Source organism: Lactuca sativa, chromosome 1 (assembly GCF_002870075.4).
Source record: "Lactuca sativa cultivar Salinas chromosome 1, Lsat_Salinas_v11, whole genome shotgun sequence".
In the NCBI taxonomy this organism is placed as follows: Eukaryota; Viridiplantae; Streptophyta; class Magnoliopsida; order Asterales; family Asteraceae; genus Lactuca; species Lactuca sativa.
The window spans coordinates 146013305-146026203 of NC_056623.2; the positions used below are offsets into that span (position 1 = coordinate 146013305).

General features: G+C 31.4%; 1 protein-coding gene across 3 annotated transcripts; it reads left to right on the top strand.

Moving 5' to 3' along the window:
* The first annotated feature begins 927 nt into the window (after nt 1–927).
* Nucleotides 928–6586, top strand: LOC111901830 (pheophytinase, chloroplastic). 3 transcript variants are annotated; one of them, XM_023897687.3, is made up of 6 exons: nt 928–1082; nt 1440–2143; nt 3108–3334; nt 3757–3948; nt 4903–5059; nt 6250–6586. In XM_023897687.3, the coding sequence occupies exons 2-6, from the start codon at nt 1451–1453 to the stop codon at nt 6487–6489; spliced, it is 1509 nt and encodes a 502-aa protein (XP_023753455.1). In that variant the 5' UTR covers nt 928–1082; nt 1440–1450; the 3' UTR covers nt 6490–6586. The 3 variants fall into 3 exon arrangements, with proteins under 3 accessions (XP_023753455.1, XP_023753454.1, XP_023753457.1); XM_023897686.2 differs by lacking the exon at nt 928–1082 and adding an exon at nt 1089–1237; XM_023897689.3 differs by lacking the exon at nt 928–1082 and adding an exon at nt 1100–1241.
* Nucleotides 6587–12899: the final 6313 nt, after the last annotated feature.

A 12899-nucleotide genomic window follows, 5' to 3' on the forward strand; every position in this document is an offset into this window, starting at 1 on the left:
ACCTACGGGTGAGTATAGTGCGGTTCGGTGCGGTTTTTGACCAAAACCGAACCGAAAACCACAACTTCAGTTTTTTGAAATTTAGAAACCACACCGTTCGGTTTTTATGCGATACGTTTTTTTTTGCAGTATTTTGTTAGTTTTTTTTTTTTTGTTTTTGTTTTGTCTTTTTACTAAAACTTAAGTAACCCAACGAGTTACTTTAACTCAGATGAGAAGTGTTAATCATTTAATAAAGATAAACTGATACCAACACTTCTTGATTTGAAATCAAATTACATAACCAATCATCCAATATGTTTCTAATGCTTGAATATAATACGAATTTAATATAATATTTGTTTCACAAATACATATGATAATATTAATTAATGTATTCATAAAAATTATACTATATCACTAGTATTCTTCATATTTAAATGGTAAAAAATGTCATAAATATTATTTGTTATTGTAAATACCACTGAATGTATGATTAAAAATATACAATCATCCTCCAATTGGATAAGATAGATATTTATATTTATAGAAATTTTAATTGTCATACGTTCTTAGTTCTTATAAATATCAACACTTAATATATATATGCAGTGCGGTTCGGTTTTTTGCGGTTTTTGCGAGACTAAAAACCGCACAACACCGAGTATTTTTGGTTTTTGCAAAACTAAAAACCGCACCGTTAGTTTTCATTTTGGTTTCAGTTTTTCGGTTTTGGTTTATGCGGTTTTTTCGGATTTTTCAACACTCCGAACAAAATGATCATATTTTTCAAAAATAAAATTATAAGCAGTTATGTTTTTCAAAAAAAAAAAAAAAAAACCACAAACGAATGATTAAAATCAATTTCCCAAATAAATATAAAATAAAATAAAAATCTAATGACCAAATAAGATAACACATCGACACATATTAGTCGGTTTGCGAACAACGACAAATATCATTGTCGTTGGTTTCATAGATAGCTTAAACTCACACGCCATTTCTGGGCATCAGTCGCAGTCTCCTCTGTCCAATTTTCCACCATACCTACACGTTATTCAAACCTTTTGCTTCCAGAAATAAAATTCCACTCACAATCGGAGGTAAATCCATCTCTTTTTTCTCTTCATTTATTATAAATTTATGCTTTAGTTTCATAACAATCCGATTCCTCCTGTTTCGAGTATGAATGCTCTTTAATAGCTGCATAATTAATGCTCTGTTAAGTGCTAGATCCACTTCATAACTCCTGCTTATAGTAAGTATGTCTAAATTCACACCTAATTTTACTTTTTTGTTAGTTGGAGCTGTTGTTCAAGGAGTTAGATCATTCATATTTTGATTTCGATTAGATTTTTTTAAACTAATTAGCAACGAAAGTTTAACCGATTTCATATCCAAAAAGATGTCTGCTTTTCGTATATTTGTTATGTTTTAACACAAATTATTGATAATTTCAGAACTTGTTTGTATGGAGATCATATCCAGTCATTCAACGCCATGTTATCATCTTGCAACTTTACGACATAATTTTCCCGAGAAAACCCTAGATTCTCATTCTCTCCCATCGAAGTTTTCAAGAAGAAGAAAACATAAATTTCTTCATACTTCTCTTCCATCTACCTTTCGCCTAAACAATTACAAAACTGTTCGTAAATCTACACCATTAAACACTCTGAAAAGCGCTGAAGGTGTTATCAATGGTGACGAAACCCTAGAAAACGTAACGAAAAGAAGGCAACCAAATGTTTCAATACCCAAAGTTGTAATCCCAGGATTACCAGATGATTCAAAAGGCGATGTTAGTGCTCCTGTTAGGAGTGGTGAATGGGAATGGAAGCCTAAGTTTAAAATCCATTATGAAAGATCGGGATCTAGAAACTTGGATTCACCTCAGATTCTTTTTCTTCCTGGATTTGGTGTGGGATCTTTTCATTATGAAAAACAGTTGAAGGATCTTGGAAAGGATTATGGTGTTTGGGCGATGGATTTTCTAGGTCAGGGTATGTCATTGCCGTGTGAGGATCCTACTCAGAGTAATGGTGATTTAGAAATTGGTAGAAATTCTATGTGGGGTTTTGGAGATGAAACTGAACCTTGGGCAGATGATCTTGTTTATTCTATTGATTTGTGGCAAGAACAAGTTCGGTATTTTATAGAAGAGGTAATTGCATATGATATGATATGATAACTAGTAATTGCATGATGATTATTGGGGAAAATATAGGATATTTTTATTTATTTAGCCACTTAAATATTATTCTATAGTGATACTTTCATTATTTTATCGATTTTAGCGATTTGGTCAATGGACTATTAATATCATGATGATAATAAAAACGGAAATCTTCGATAGAGTCCTAATATTTTGTGCTAGTTTACGGTTTAATCCCATCTTTTATTTTTTGAACAGAAAAGTTCTGATTATTTTATATTTTGTCCAAATTAACAAAACAATCGTTATTGTTTTCAACAGATTGTCATATAAAATTTAGATAATCGGGATTTTTTTGTTTAAAAAATAAATGTTGGGATTAAATTGAAAGTTCATTCTGTCATTTTGCGTTTTGCCTATATATATATATATATATATATATATATATATATATATATATATATATATATATATATATATATATATATATATATAAAAAACTGGGTTAACTGGAAAATGGTTTTTAACAGGTCAAAATAAGTTAAATGGTTTAATCTGTACAAAAGGTCAAAACATGTACATTGATTTAATCACTATATAAAATAGTTAGGTTCAGAAATCGATAAAATGATGAAAGTAAACATGTCTTTCTTTATTTTTCCCATATATATAAATACAAAATTCTTCTCTTCTATGTAGTGAAATGGTGAAAGTACATTGTTTTTTTGTAGTATAATCCTTTTATCGATTTCACTTACTTCACCAATATCTATTGTGATTAAACCATTATTCATTTTTAATCACTTAAAAAAATCACTTTCCCGAATTACCCATTTTAAAAAATAGCAAAACACAAACAAACACAATACAATTTCACGATATTATCAATTTAACCACTTAACTCTTAACATTTTTATCGATCAAGCTAAATTAGTGAGATTTTATACAATCTAATTTGATAAATATATTACAGGTCATCAAGGAACCCGTTTACATAGTGGGAAATTCACTTGGTGGATATGTCGCACTTTACTTTGCAGCATGTAACCCTAATTTAGTAAAAGGCGTTACACTACTCAACGCAACACCATTTTGGGGATTTTTCCCAAACCCTATAAGATCTCCAAAACTTTCACAATTATTCCCATCAACTGGCACTTTTCCTCTTCCTCCACGTGTCAAAAAAATCATAGAAATTGTGTAAGTTGCTACTTACTATATACCCACAAACTATTTCCATTTTTCTTTTTAACCCCCTAAATATTTAATTCTATTCAATAGGCCAATTAAAATCTAATGCATTCACAATTACACCATCGCGAGCAATTTAAACCGGCAATAAATATGACGTGGCGTCTACGTGGCATATTTGTTCACATGATGTCCACATGGCGCTAGCCATGTGGACTTTTTTATAACTATATGCCACGTAGGATGCCACGTCATGTTTATTGCCGGTTTAAATTGCTCGCGATGGTGTAATTGTGAACGCATTAGATTTTGATTGGCCTATTGAATAGAATTAAATATTTAGGGGGTTAAAAAGAAAAATGGAAATAGTTTATGACTAAATAGATTCTAGCTTATTAAATTTTTTGAAATTTTTTTTTATATGTATATAGTTGGGAGAAAATAAGGGATCCTAGAACTATTGGGGAGATATTGAAGCAAGTTTATGCGGATCATTCTACAAATGTGGATAAGGTGTTTTCTCGGATACTTGAAATAACAGAACATCCAGCAGCTCTTGCATCGTTTGCATCTATAATGTTGGCTCCTCAAGGAGAAGTATCTTTTGGAGAGGCTTTATCTAGGTATGCTGTATGCACTATATAATATATAATATTTTATTTTATATAGGTTGCATTTGTTACACTGGATTTAACAAGTCATTTGAGGCTTTCTTAGATGATGATTGTGCCGAGGGTATTAACGTCTTTTGCACAAACAAAAGATCAATAGCTAGTCCCTGGAAAATGAGAGTATTGATGTTTTTGATTAACTATTATAACAGAAATTTGTTTCCTTATTTTGCTCTATATATTGACATTGCTTATATAACGTTTGTCAAAATGTTATACACTGTTGATAAGGTTAATTCAAGCTGTAGTGTCTTTTTAGTTGTTTGCACTTTTGGTCCCTGTAGTATTCAAATAGATAAAACGACAAATCTGCTCCCTGTGTTTCAAATACAAAATGACAGAAATGGTCCTTATGTAAGAAAAATTACAGAAATGGTCCTTCTGTACCAAAAGTACAGAAACGATCCCTGTATAAGACAAAATTACAGAAATGGTTCCTCTGTAGGAAATATACGAAATTACAGAAATGATCCCTGTGTTAGATAAAGTTACAGAACTGGTCACCATGTAACAAAGTTATAGAAATAGTCCCTGTATAAGACAACATTACAGAAATGATCCCTCTAAGATAAAGTTACAGAAATGTGTGTCAAATACAAAACGACAGAAATGACAATTACAGAAGCAATCCCTGTATAAGACAAAATTACAGAAATGGTCCCTTTGTAACAAAATTACAGAAACGATCCCTGTATAAGACAAAATTACAGAAATGGTTCATCTGTAGGAAATAGAAGAAGTTACAGAAATGATCCCTGTGTAAGATAAAATTATTAGAAATAGTCCTTGTATAAGACAAATCTACAGAAATGTTCCCTATGTGCAAGACAAAATTAAAGAAATTCTCCCATTTTAATATTATTTATTAACATTAGTAATATTATTTGTTATTATTTGTAATTGTAGGTGTAAAATTCATGGCATACCCATATGCCTTATGTATGGAAAAGAAGATCCATGGGTTAGACCCATTTGGGGTCTACAAGTGAAGAGGCAATTGCCTGATGCTCCTTATTACCAAATTAGCCCTGCAGGACATTGCCCTCATGATGAAGTTCCTGAGGTATGCAACTTTTTTTTATAAAATGAAAAAAATAGCAATGTACTTATCTTTGGTCCTTGAGTATCACTTATTTTTTCAACTTTGGTCCCAAAAAGTTTTCTCTTGCAATTTTGGTCCTTATTTTAGGTTTTTTGGTTGAATGACTATTTTTGGTCTGTAATTATAACTGGTTTTGCAATTATTTTATCAAAAATATAGTCATTTTACTTGGAACAGGGACCAAAAATGCTACCAAAAGCTCAAAATAAGGACTGAAATTGCATGAGAACTTTTTAGAACACCAAAATTGAAAAAAGAAAAACATTTATACCCAGGGACCAAAAATGTAATTTATTAAACATTCCCCTCCATATCCCCCCCAAAATTGAAAAGCAATAATAAGACTTAGGGGGTGTTTGGGATTTCTTTTCAAAGCAAAAAGTCTTTTTTATAAAAGTTCTTTTTAGGAGTAAAAAGTTAAAAGTTGGTTTTAAATAATGTTTAGATGAAATTTGTTGACTTTTGAATGCTTTTTACCTTTTAAAATGCAAAAGTCACAAAAAGATACAATTTCATGACTTTTGAAAAGCCTTCTTTTTCTTCTTGACAAAAAGTTATTTTCAAAAGTTTTTTTTTAATTCCCAAACATCTTTTAAATCTTTTAACTTTTTCAAAAAGCTAAAAGTCAAAAAGTTATTTTAAAAGCAATCCCAAACACCCTCTAAACATTTTTATTGCGATTTCTTAAATTTTCCAAAATATACCTTTTTATTTAGAGTAAATTACTGAAATTGTCCCTATGGTTTGGTCAAAATTGAACGTTTGGTCCCTAACTTTTTTTTCTTTTTGCATTCGGATCGTCCCTGTGGTTTGATTTTGTTGCGTTTTTTGTCCTTTACATACATAAAGTTAGGGACTAAAAGTGCAATTTTGACCAAACCATAGGAAAGATTTAAGTAATTTACTCTTTATTTATTATAAAAAATAAAAAATAAAAAAAAAATAAGTAAATGAATAAAACTCAGTCTTCTTCATGTCCTTTATGTCATTTTACGCATTTCAGTTGGCTTATTAGCTAGTTTTACCACACGCTATTTTTTATCAGCTAACTTTTCATCTAGCAGCTAGCTTTTCAGCTGATCCACCTAACATAGCCTAAATCTTCACTTTGTTTTATGCCTTAAACTTTTTTTTGTTTAAATAATTTATAGGTTGTGAATTATTTATTACGCGGTTGGATAAAAAACTTGGAGTCACAAGGTTTTATTGCATTGCCTTTACTTGATGATGAAAGCGGTCGATATGATGTTGCCAAAGATTTAGAATACGTGAGAGACGGAACCAAAAAATCAGTGAGGGTGTGGTTTTATGGGTCCGAGTTTTCAATGTGGAGCAAGTTTAGTTCTTTTGTTAATACACAAATACAAGATTTGTCTTTTAAGTTGAGGTGATTGGAGATTTTTGGGCACATATATGCATATAATGTAATATATTGAAGTGTAGTATTCATATTTTTAGATGTATATAAAAATGAAATCAAATTGTTTATATACTATGCGACACACTGGCTTTCTAGGGTTATTTTGGTATTTATGTCTTTTGTACGAACCAGAGATCGAGTACGAGTCTTTGTATCACTTTTTTTTTTTTTTTTTTTTTTTTTTTTTTTTTTTTTCTTTTTTAAATCTTTGCATGTTTTGTCTTTAGGTAAACTAAAGAAGTCTAAATAATCTTGTATGTACAAAATGGAAATAAGGTCAATATGTTGGTTGGCTATTTTTTCTAAGTGGGATAAAAGTTCACTATTTTTGTCCATCATGTTATTCTAGTAAGTCCAGTGTATACATACAGTTTCTTGTAGGGATCAGCTTTAGATCTGGACCCATTCGGACCCGGAACCGGTTTTCTGATATTATAAGAATCGGAAACCGGACCGCCGGTTCCGGTCTCGGTTTTTCGGTTATTTTTCAAACTAGAACTGGTTGAAATATTATAGATGATATGCTATCTTTCGGAGCTTGTAAATGATTCAATATTTAACCAAATTAAAACTTTTTATATTCTAAATTGAAGTACAATCACTAAATTACATGATGAAAAAAGAGTCAAGTGATTCCACTTCGTATGAGTGAGTTATGCGCATTTTGAAATCGAGACAGATCTCCAAAAAAATGCTAAAACAGAAAATAGCAGCATTGATATGATGTTTTCCGGGGTTTATAACTGATTCAATATCTAACCAAAATATATGTTTTTTTAGTTTAAAATGAACTACAAACACCAAGTTACATTCTGGAAAAAAATTTAAGTAATTTCGACGTCATATGAATGAGTTCTGCTCATTTAAAAAATGAGACAGATTCAAAAAACAAAAAAAATAAAAATGCTAAAATAGAAAAAACGCAACGTCGATATTCTTTTTTTCAGGGCATGTATCGGATTCAATATCTAACAAAAACATATGTTTGTACAGTCAAAAATGAATTACAAACTCTAAATTACATGTTGGAAAAAAATCAAATAATTCCAACTTCGCATGAGTAAGTCATGTGTATTTTAAAAAAATGAGAAAAAATATTAAACCGGTTCCGGTTTTTAGAACCGGGACCGGTTTTCATAAAAATTGAGAACCGGTAACCGGACCATATTACCAATTCCGGTTCCGATTCCGTTCTGGTTCCTGTCCGGTTTCGGTTTTGACGGTTCTAATGCTCATCCCTAGTTTCTTGTGTTTTCCTTTGTAGGACATAGAACGGAGGTTGAATAACCTTAAGTAGATTTGTTAATAAGTCAATATTTTTGCATGGTTTGACTATCTTTCTTGAAATTGCCTTATTTGCCCATAATTAACATAAGCTAAAGTTTTGCTTATTTATTATTATTTTTTAATATTTTTTATAAATCTGTTTAATTAAATCGGTTGAAAATCTTCACACAACACAACCTCTTTAACTTGTGAATTCTCAACTCAGTCCAATCTATTTAATAAACAGGTTGAAATTGAGTTGAATTGTTTATCTTTTTGTCCAACCCAATATATTTAATAAACGAAATGAACCATTTAAAATTTCAAAAAATAAATAAAAATAAACTTAAACCCAACTAAATATGTTATGTATTTCAATCATCATTAAAATAAAATTAGGAAAACATACAAGTCCAATGATTGTTCATGTTTTAAAAACATAAAATTGTCTAAAATTAGAAATATTAATATTCAAAAGATATAAAATAAAAATACGACAACATTACATAGAAATGTCTAACATCATCTATACAAGACAAAATATAGACAACCACGAAATTGGCATTTTACCTAAGAAGTAAAGGAATATCTTGACATGAATAAAGATAACTTCGCCAATATATCACTATCATTGTAAGAAATAAAATGTAAATCACTAGCAGCTGAAAAGAACATTCCCAGGCAACAAACAGCTTTAGTGAGGGGACCAAACTATAGCAGCATGGGCACCTGTTAACAGAAAGATCGATAACTTCTCTTAAAGGATTTCCTTCTGTAAAATGTCACCACAGAAAAAAAAAAAAAAAAAAAAAAAAGAGAGAGAGAGAGAGAGGAGGAGGAGGAGGATAAGGAAAAGGATTTGATGATTTAAATAAAAAGTTATAGGTTTGAGAAATCACGACTTTTTTGAAGTTGAGTAACATTTTATGTTGAATCAACTCAAGGTTTGTAATTTTGATAACTTGTAAATATGTTTATATTGTATTTTTTTTTGTTAATTATATATTTAAATAATTAAGGGTTAAAGATGTACCTATGTAAAACGGTCCATTTAAAAAAAAATTGCATGAAAATATTTCCATTTTTTTATTTGTCCATGAAAATTGCTGTATAGATACACATTTATACCAAAATTAAACAAGTTGTGTAATTTCTACTAAATGTTTAACCTCCCGTGACCAAATTATTCCAACAAGTTGGTTGATCTCCCGTGATAAACATAGCAATTCAATAAAATATATCGTTTGATGAAATTGTAAAAGTGCTCGAATCATTATCCTCCACCATTTTATAATTAATTAAGATAATTTAATATATAGCAAAATATTATAAGTATTAAATATTACATTTAAATTATAATTAGTAGATAAAAATAAACTAAAAACATATAAATATAAAAAAAAGACTAAAACCGACAACTCAAAGTTTATCGAATTTTGAAAGAAATAAATAGTATAACATCATATTTGGTGTTATACTATTCATTTCTCCCGAGAATAAATGGGATAGGATTTGAGAAAAATAAGGAAAAAAATATAAAAAATAATAGAAAATGTGATTGCTCTAAAGAAGAAGTAAAATCCTTATACACCCCTTTAAATCCTTATTTTTTACAGTTTCATGCTGTTGTATTTAGTTTGCAAGAAAAAATAAATCTGTTATGAAAAAAAATGAGAAATAAATAGTGGAGGCAATTTTTAATTACCTAAAATTTTAAGAAACTTTTTGCCTAATCACAAGCTTGAATAGTGCTATCCAGTGAGATAACTACTACTAAACCATTTTGAACTTTTTTTTTTCTTACCAAACTTCCTAATTTTTTATACGTCTATTGGAAAGACAGTAGAATTTAGACATGTCTCTAGATCTACTGTACTTTCAATTTCAGAAATATCAAGCATAATATTATATAAAATCTAGTCAAATAGCATTCTATTTTTAAGCTTTTCTAATTAAAATATTATATATACTTTGAAAATTTTGCTCACTTACAACACCTAAAAGTGATTTGAAGACATCACTTAATATTTTACCTTGATTTTTTAAAGTACCCATTAAGTAATGGCTAATATTGGAGAGAAAAAACAAGAATCACAGTTGTTTATGTCATTGAGTGTGTTACTACTTTAATATAGCGACCCTCCGTAATCTCCGTACCAAGAGTAATGAGACTAGACCATCACAAGAGCCACCTACATACCACTATAATTCATAAAGCTTCAAAAAGCATAGAATAAGTCTGATATGAATAATGAATTTACAACAAAATCACGCTTGACGTTAAATATGAATGATATTATATATTATATTTTATAAAGAACTTATATACAATATCATATATCATATCTTTATATACTGAAGTTTTGTAAGTTCAATTGTTCAAAGGGAAACTCACCTCACTATAAGACGTTTTCTTACCACCATCATGACTCTCACCACCTATATATCACAAAAATGAATATTTTTTTATTAATTTAATTATAATTGTACAATGAGTGAGATGTCAAACGGGCAACAAACTGCACCGCTAAACTTTTTTGTATGGTAAAACTAATTCTTTTGAAAACTATATCCATAGATTTATGGAATATAACATTGATATGCATGATCCGTTGTACTCTATTAAGAAGTTCTACCGCATCCGACACGAGGAAACCAAATGTATGAAATGCAAATGGTATGAACACGTGTTGATTTTCCATGCACGATTTCTCATGTTTGGTGATTTTGCATGTAGCAGCTTTTAAAGCAGTCTGCCCCGCCGTGAAACCCCCAGCCCTTAAGCCCACAAAAGGGGATACCCCTGTAAGGTCCAGTTATGTGTGTTCCCCTCCGACCCATCCAAAAATCAAAACTTCACCCGGTATAAGGGGTGACTTTCCTTCTGTCGGTCAGTCAAGAAATTCACATGTCTCTCTTTCTTGGTGGAAACCTTGGCACGCTTAAATATATCAAACAAAACATCCCTAACCATATTGTGCCTGTATTTGAACCCCGAAAGTTCTTAAAAGTGAACTGCATGCTCTCCAAAAAAGTCCAAACATGCCTTGTGGCACACCTGACATATCTCGTCAGTTAAGAATATTAGAATCATGAGTCGATATTTGAGGATAATATGATACTCCATAGGAGACATATGTTGGCTAAACCCATCTATAGGAATAGCTAGAAGAAAATCTTGAGCATGTGGTGCACGTAAGCACTGGAAAATCGTTTTCTGTCGAGCCGTCATATCGAGATGCACTTCCATATCTTGGACAATTTTATGAAAAAAGGGCACTCGCCAATGTATTTTAGGGTTGGGGGGGAGGGGTGGTGTCTTTAGTAGTAAAACTGCTAAGGTCAATATCCGGAAGCTTGTTACGAAGAGAAGCTAAGGCATAATCATAATCAGAATACATGAATATTAAAATCATGAAATGTAGTCGTGATTATGACTACCTCCAAACACGAATGTAGTGTGACGTACAATCCCATTCATGCATCCACCCAAAATTGCAATTTCTGAACTGAAGTGATATAAGGAATTACGAAACCCACCAATGACAAATGAGACATTTAGTTGTTGCCACCATGTCACACATAATGATCAAGTGACCAATATTCGCATCATGATTATGATAATTCGGGTACAAAATGGACTACAAATCCATAATTGTTTTAACCACTCAGTTTCTAGTTATCTAACTTAATAAACCTCTTTACAACAAAATATAAAGTTTTTTAGGATCAAATTTATTCCATATTGTGCAATCACCACCAAATTCAAGATAACATCATCAATATTTCACGTAAAACTAATCATGAAACCCTCCGAAAGATCTATATATTAAACCCACTTCCACGTTTGATCTGTAGGCACAAACGGATAAGTGAATTGAATAAGAACATTATATTGCAATAGTTCACCCCTAACTCCAAAAAGCCAATCCGAAAGCCATTTACATAATGATCACTTATAAAACATTTTTTCATTATTTTCCAATAAAAAGCCTAGAAAAACAAAACATCAAAGACGAGATCATGCGTCGACCATGATTACATAAAAAAGCACACCATACAGACAAGGACGAGACACGTGCTCTAGTTTCTATAATGGAGGCAATTAGAATTTTTCTAGACTATTCTGCTTATAATAAGTTAAAAGTCTATCAAATAGTTTTGATGTGAGATTATTCTAAATGGGGAGATTGACAGTGGTATATAAGTTCAACAACCTCGTGACTTTAGGCATGGGTTGACTTGTGGTCAAATTAAGGGTTTTGGAATATAGACTGAGAGGGTACTATTTATTGCTGCTAGGTGTCATGTAGGATCAGTATTTGTTGGGTGAGAGCTGTGGTGTTTAGCTGCTACTTGTTAGGTGAGCCCTCTCATAATACTTGCATGTGTGGTAATATGTACATGTTGACCAACTAGGTCTTAATTGTTGATAACTGTTATATGTCAACTGAGTTGCTAATAACTCCTAGGCTACTATGAGTTTATTGGACTGCTGATAGTACCCGGGGTTGTTGATAAACCGTGAGGTATGATGTTACTCCACAAGGTGTGCTGTTAGCCTATGAGGACTGTTGATAGTCCTCAAGGTTGCTGATAACCAATAACTAATTATTATGCTGCGTTGTATGATATATTTGGGGAACTCACTAAGCTTAGTGCGTATAGTTGTGGATTAAATATTTTTAGGTGGTTATCGGATTGCGGAGGTGTGATTGTATACACACATCAACTGCTTTATGATTCGAGATTTCACACTGTCTTCATTATAACTCTGATTTCCGAATAATGGTTTATGAACAAATGATTTATCCTAAATGTAACTTAATTAAAAACGGATGTTGTATTATGTTAAAAAAATTATCCTGGATTTTTGGGATGTTACACTTTTCGTGTGGAGTTGGCCGTCGGTCAGCTCGGGGCATGTGCTCTTACTTTTTGGGAGTTTCGTGCTTGTGAGGAGCCTGAGTTCTTTTGGAAGGACCCCATTTCCAATAGGAGTTGGATTGAAGATATGGAGAGTGCTTATCAGACGAGCTTATGCCCTAAGGGAAGATCAGGTTTGCATCCTGTATTTTGCAGGATCAAGCTCGTGACCGGTGGGAGGAGGTCGGC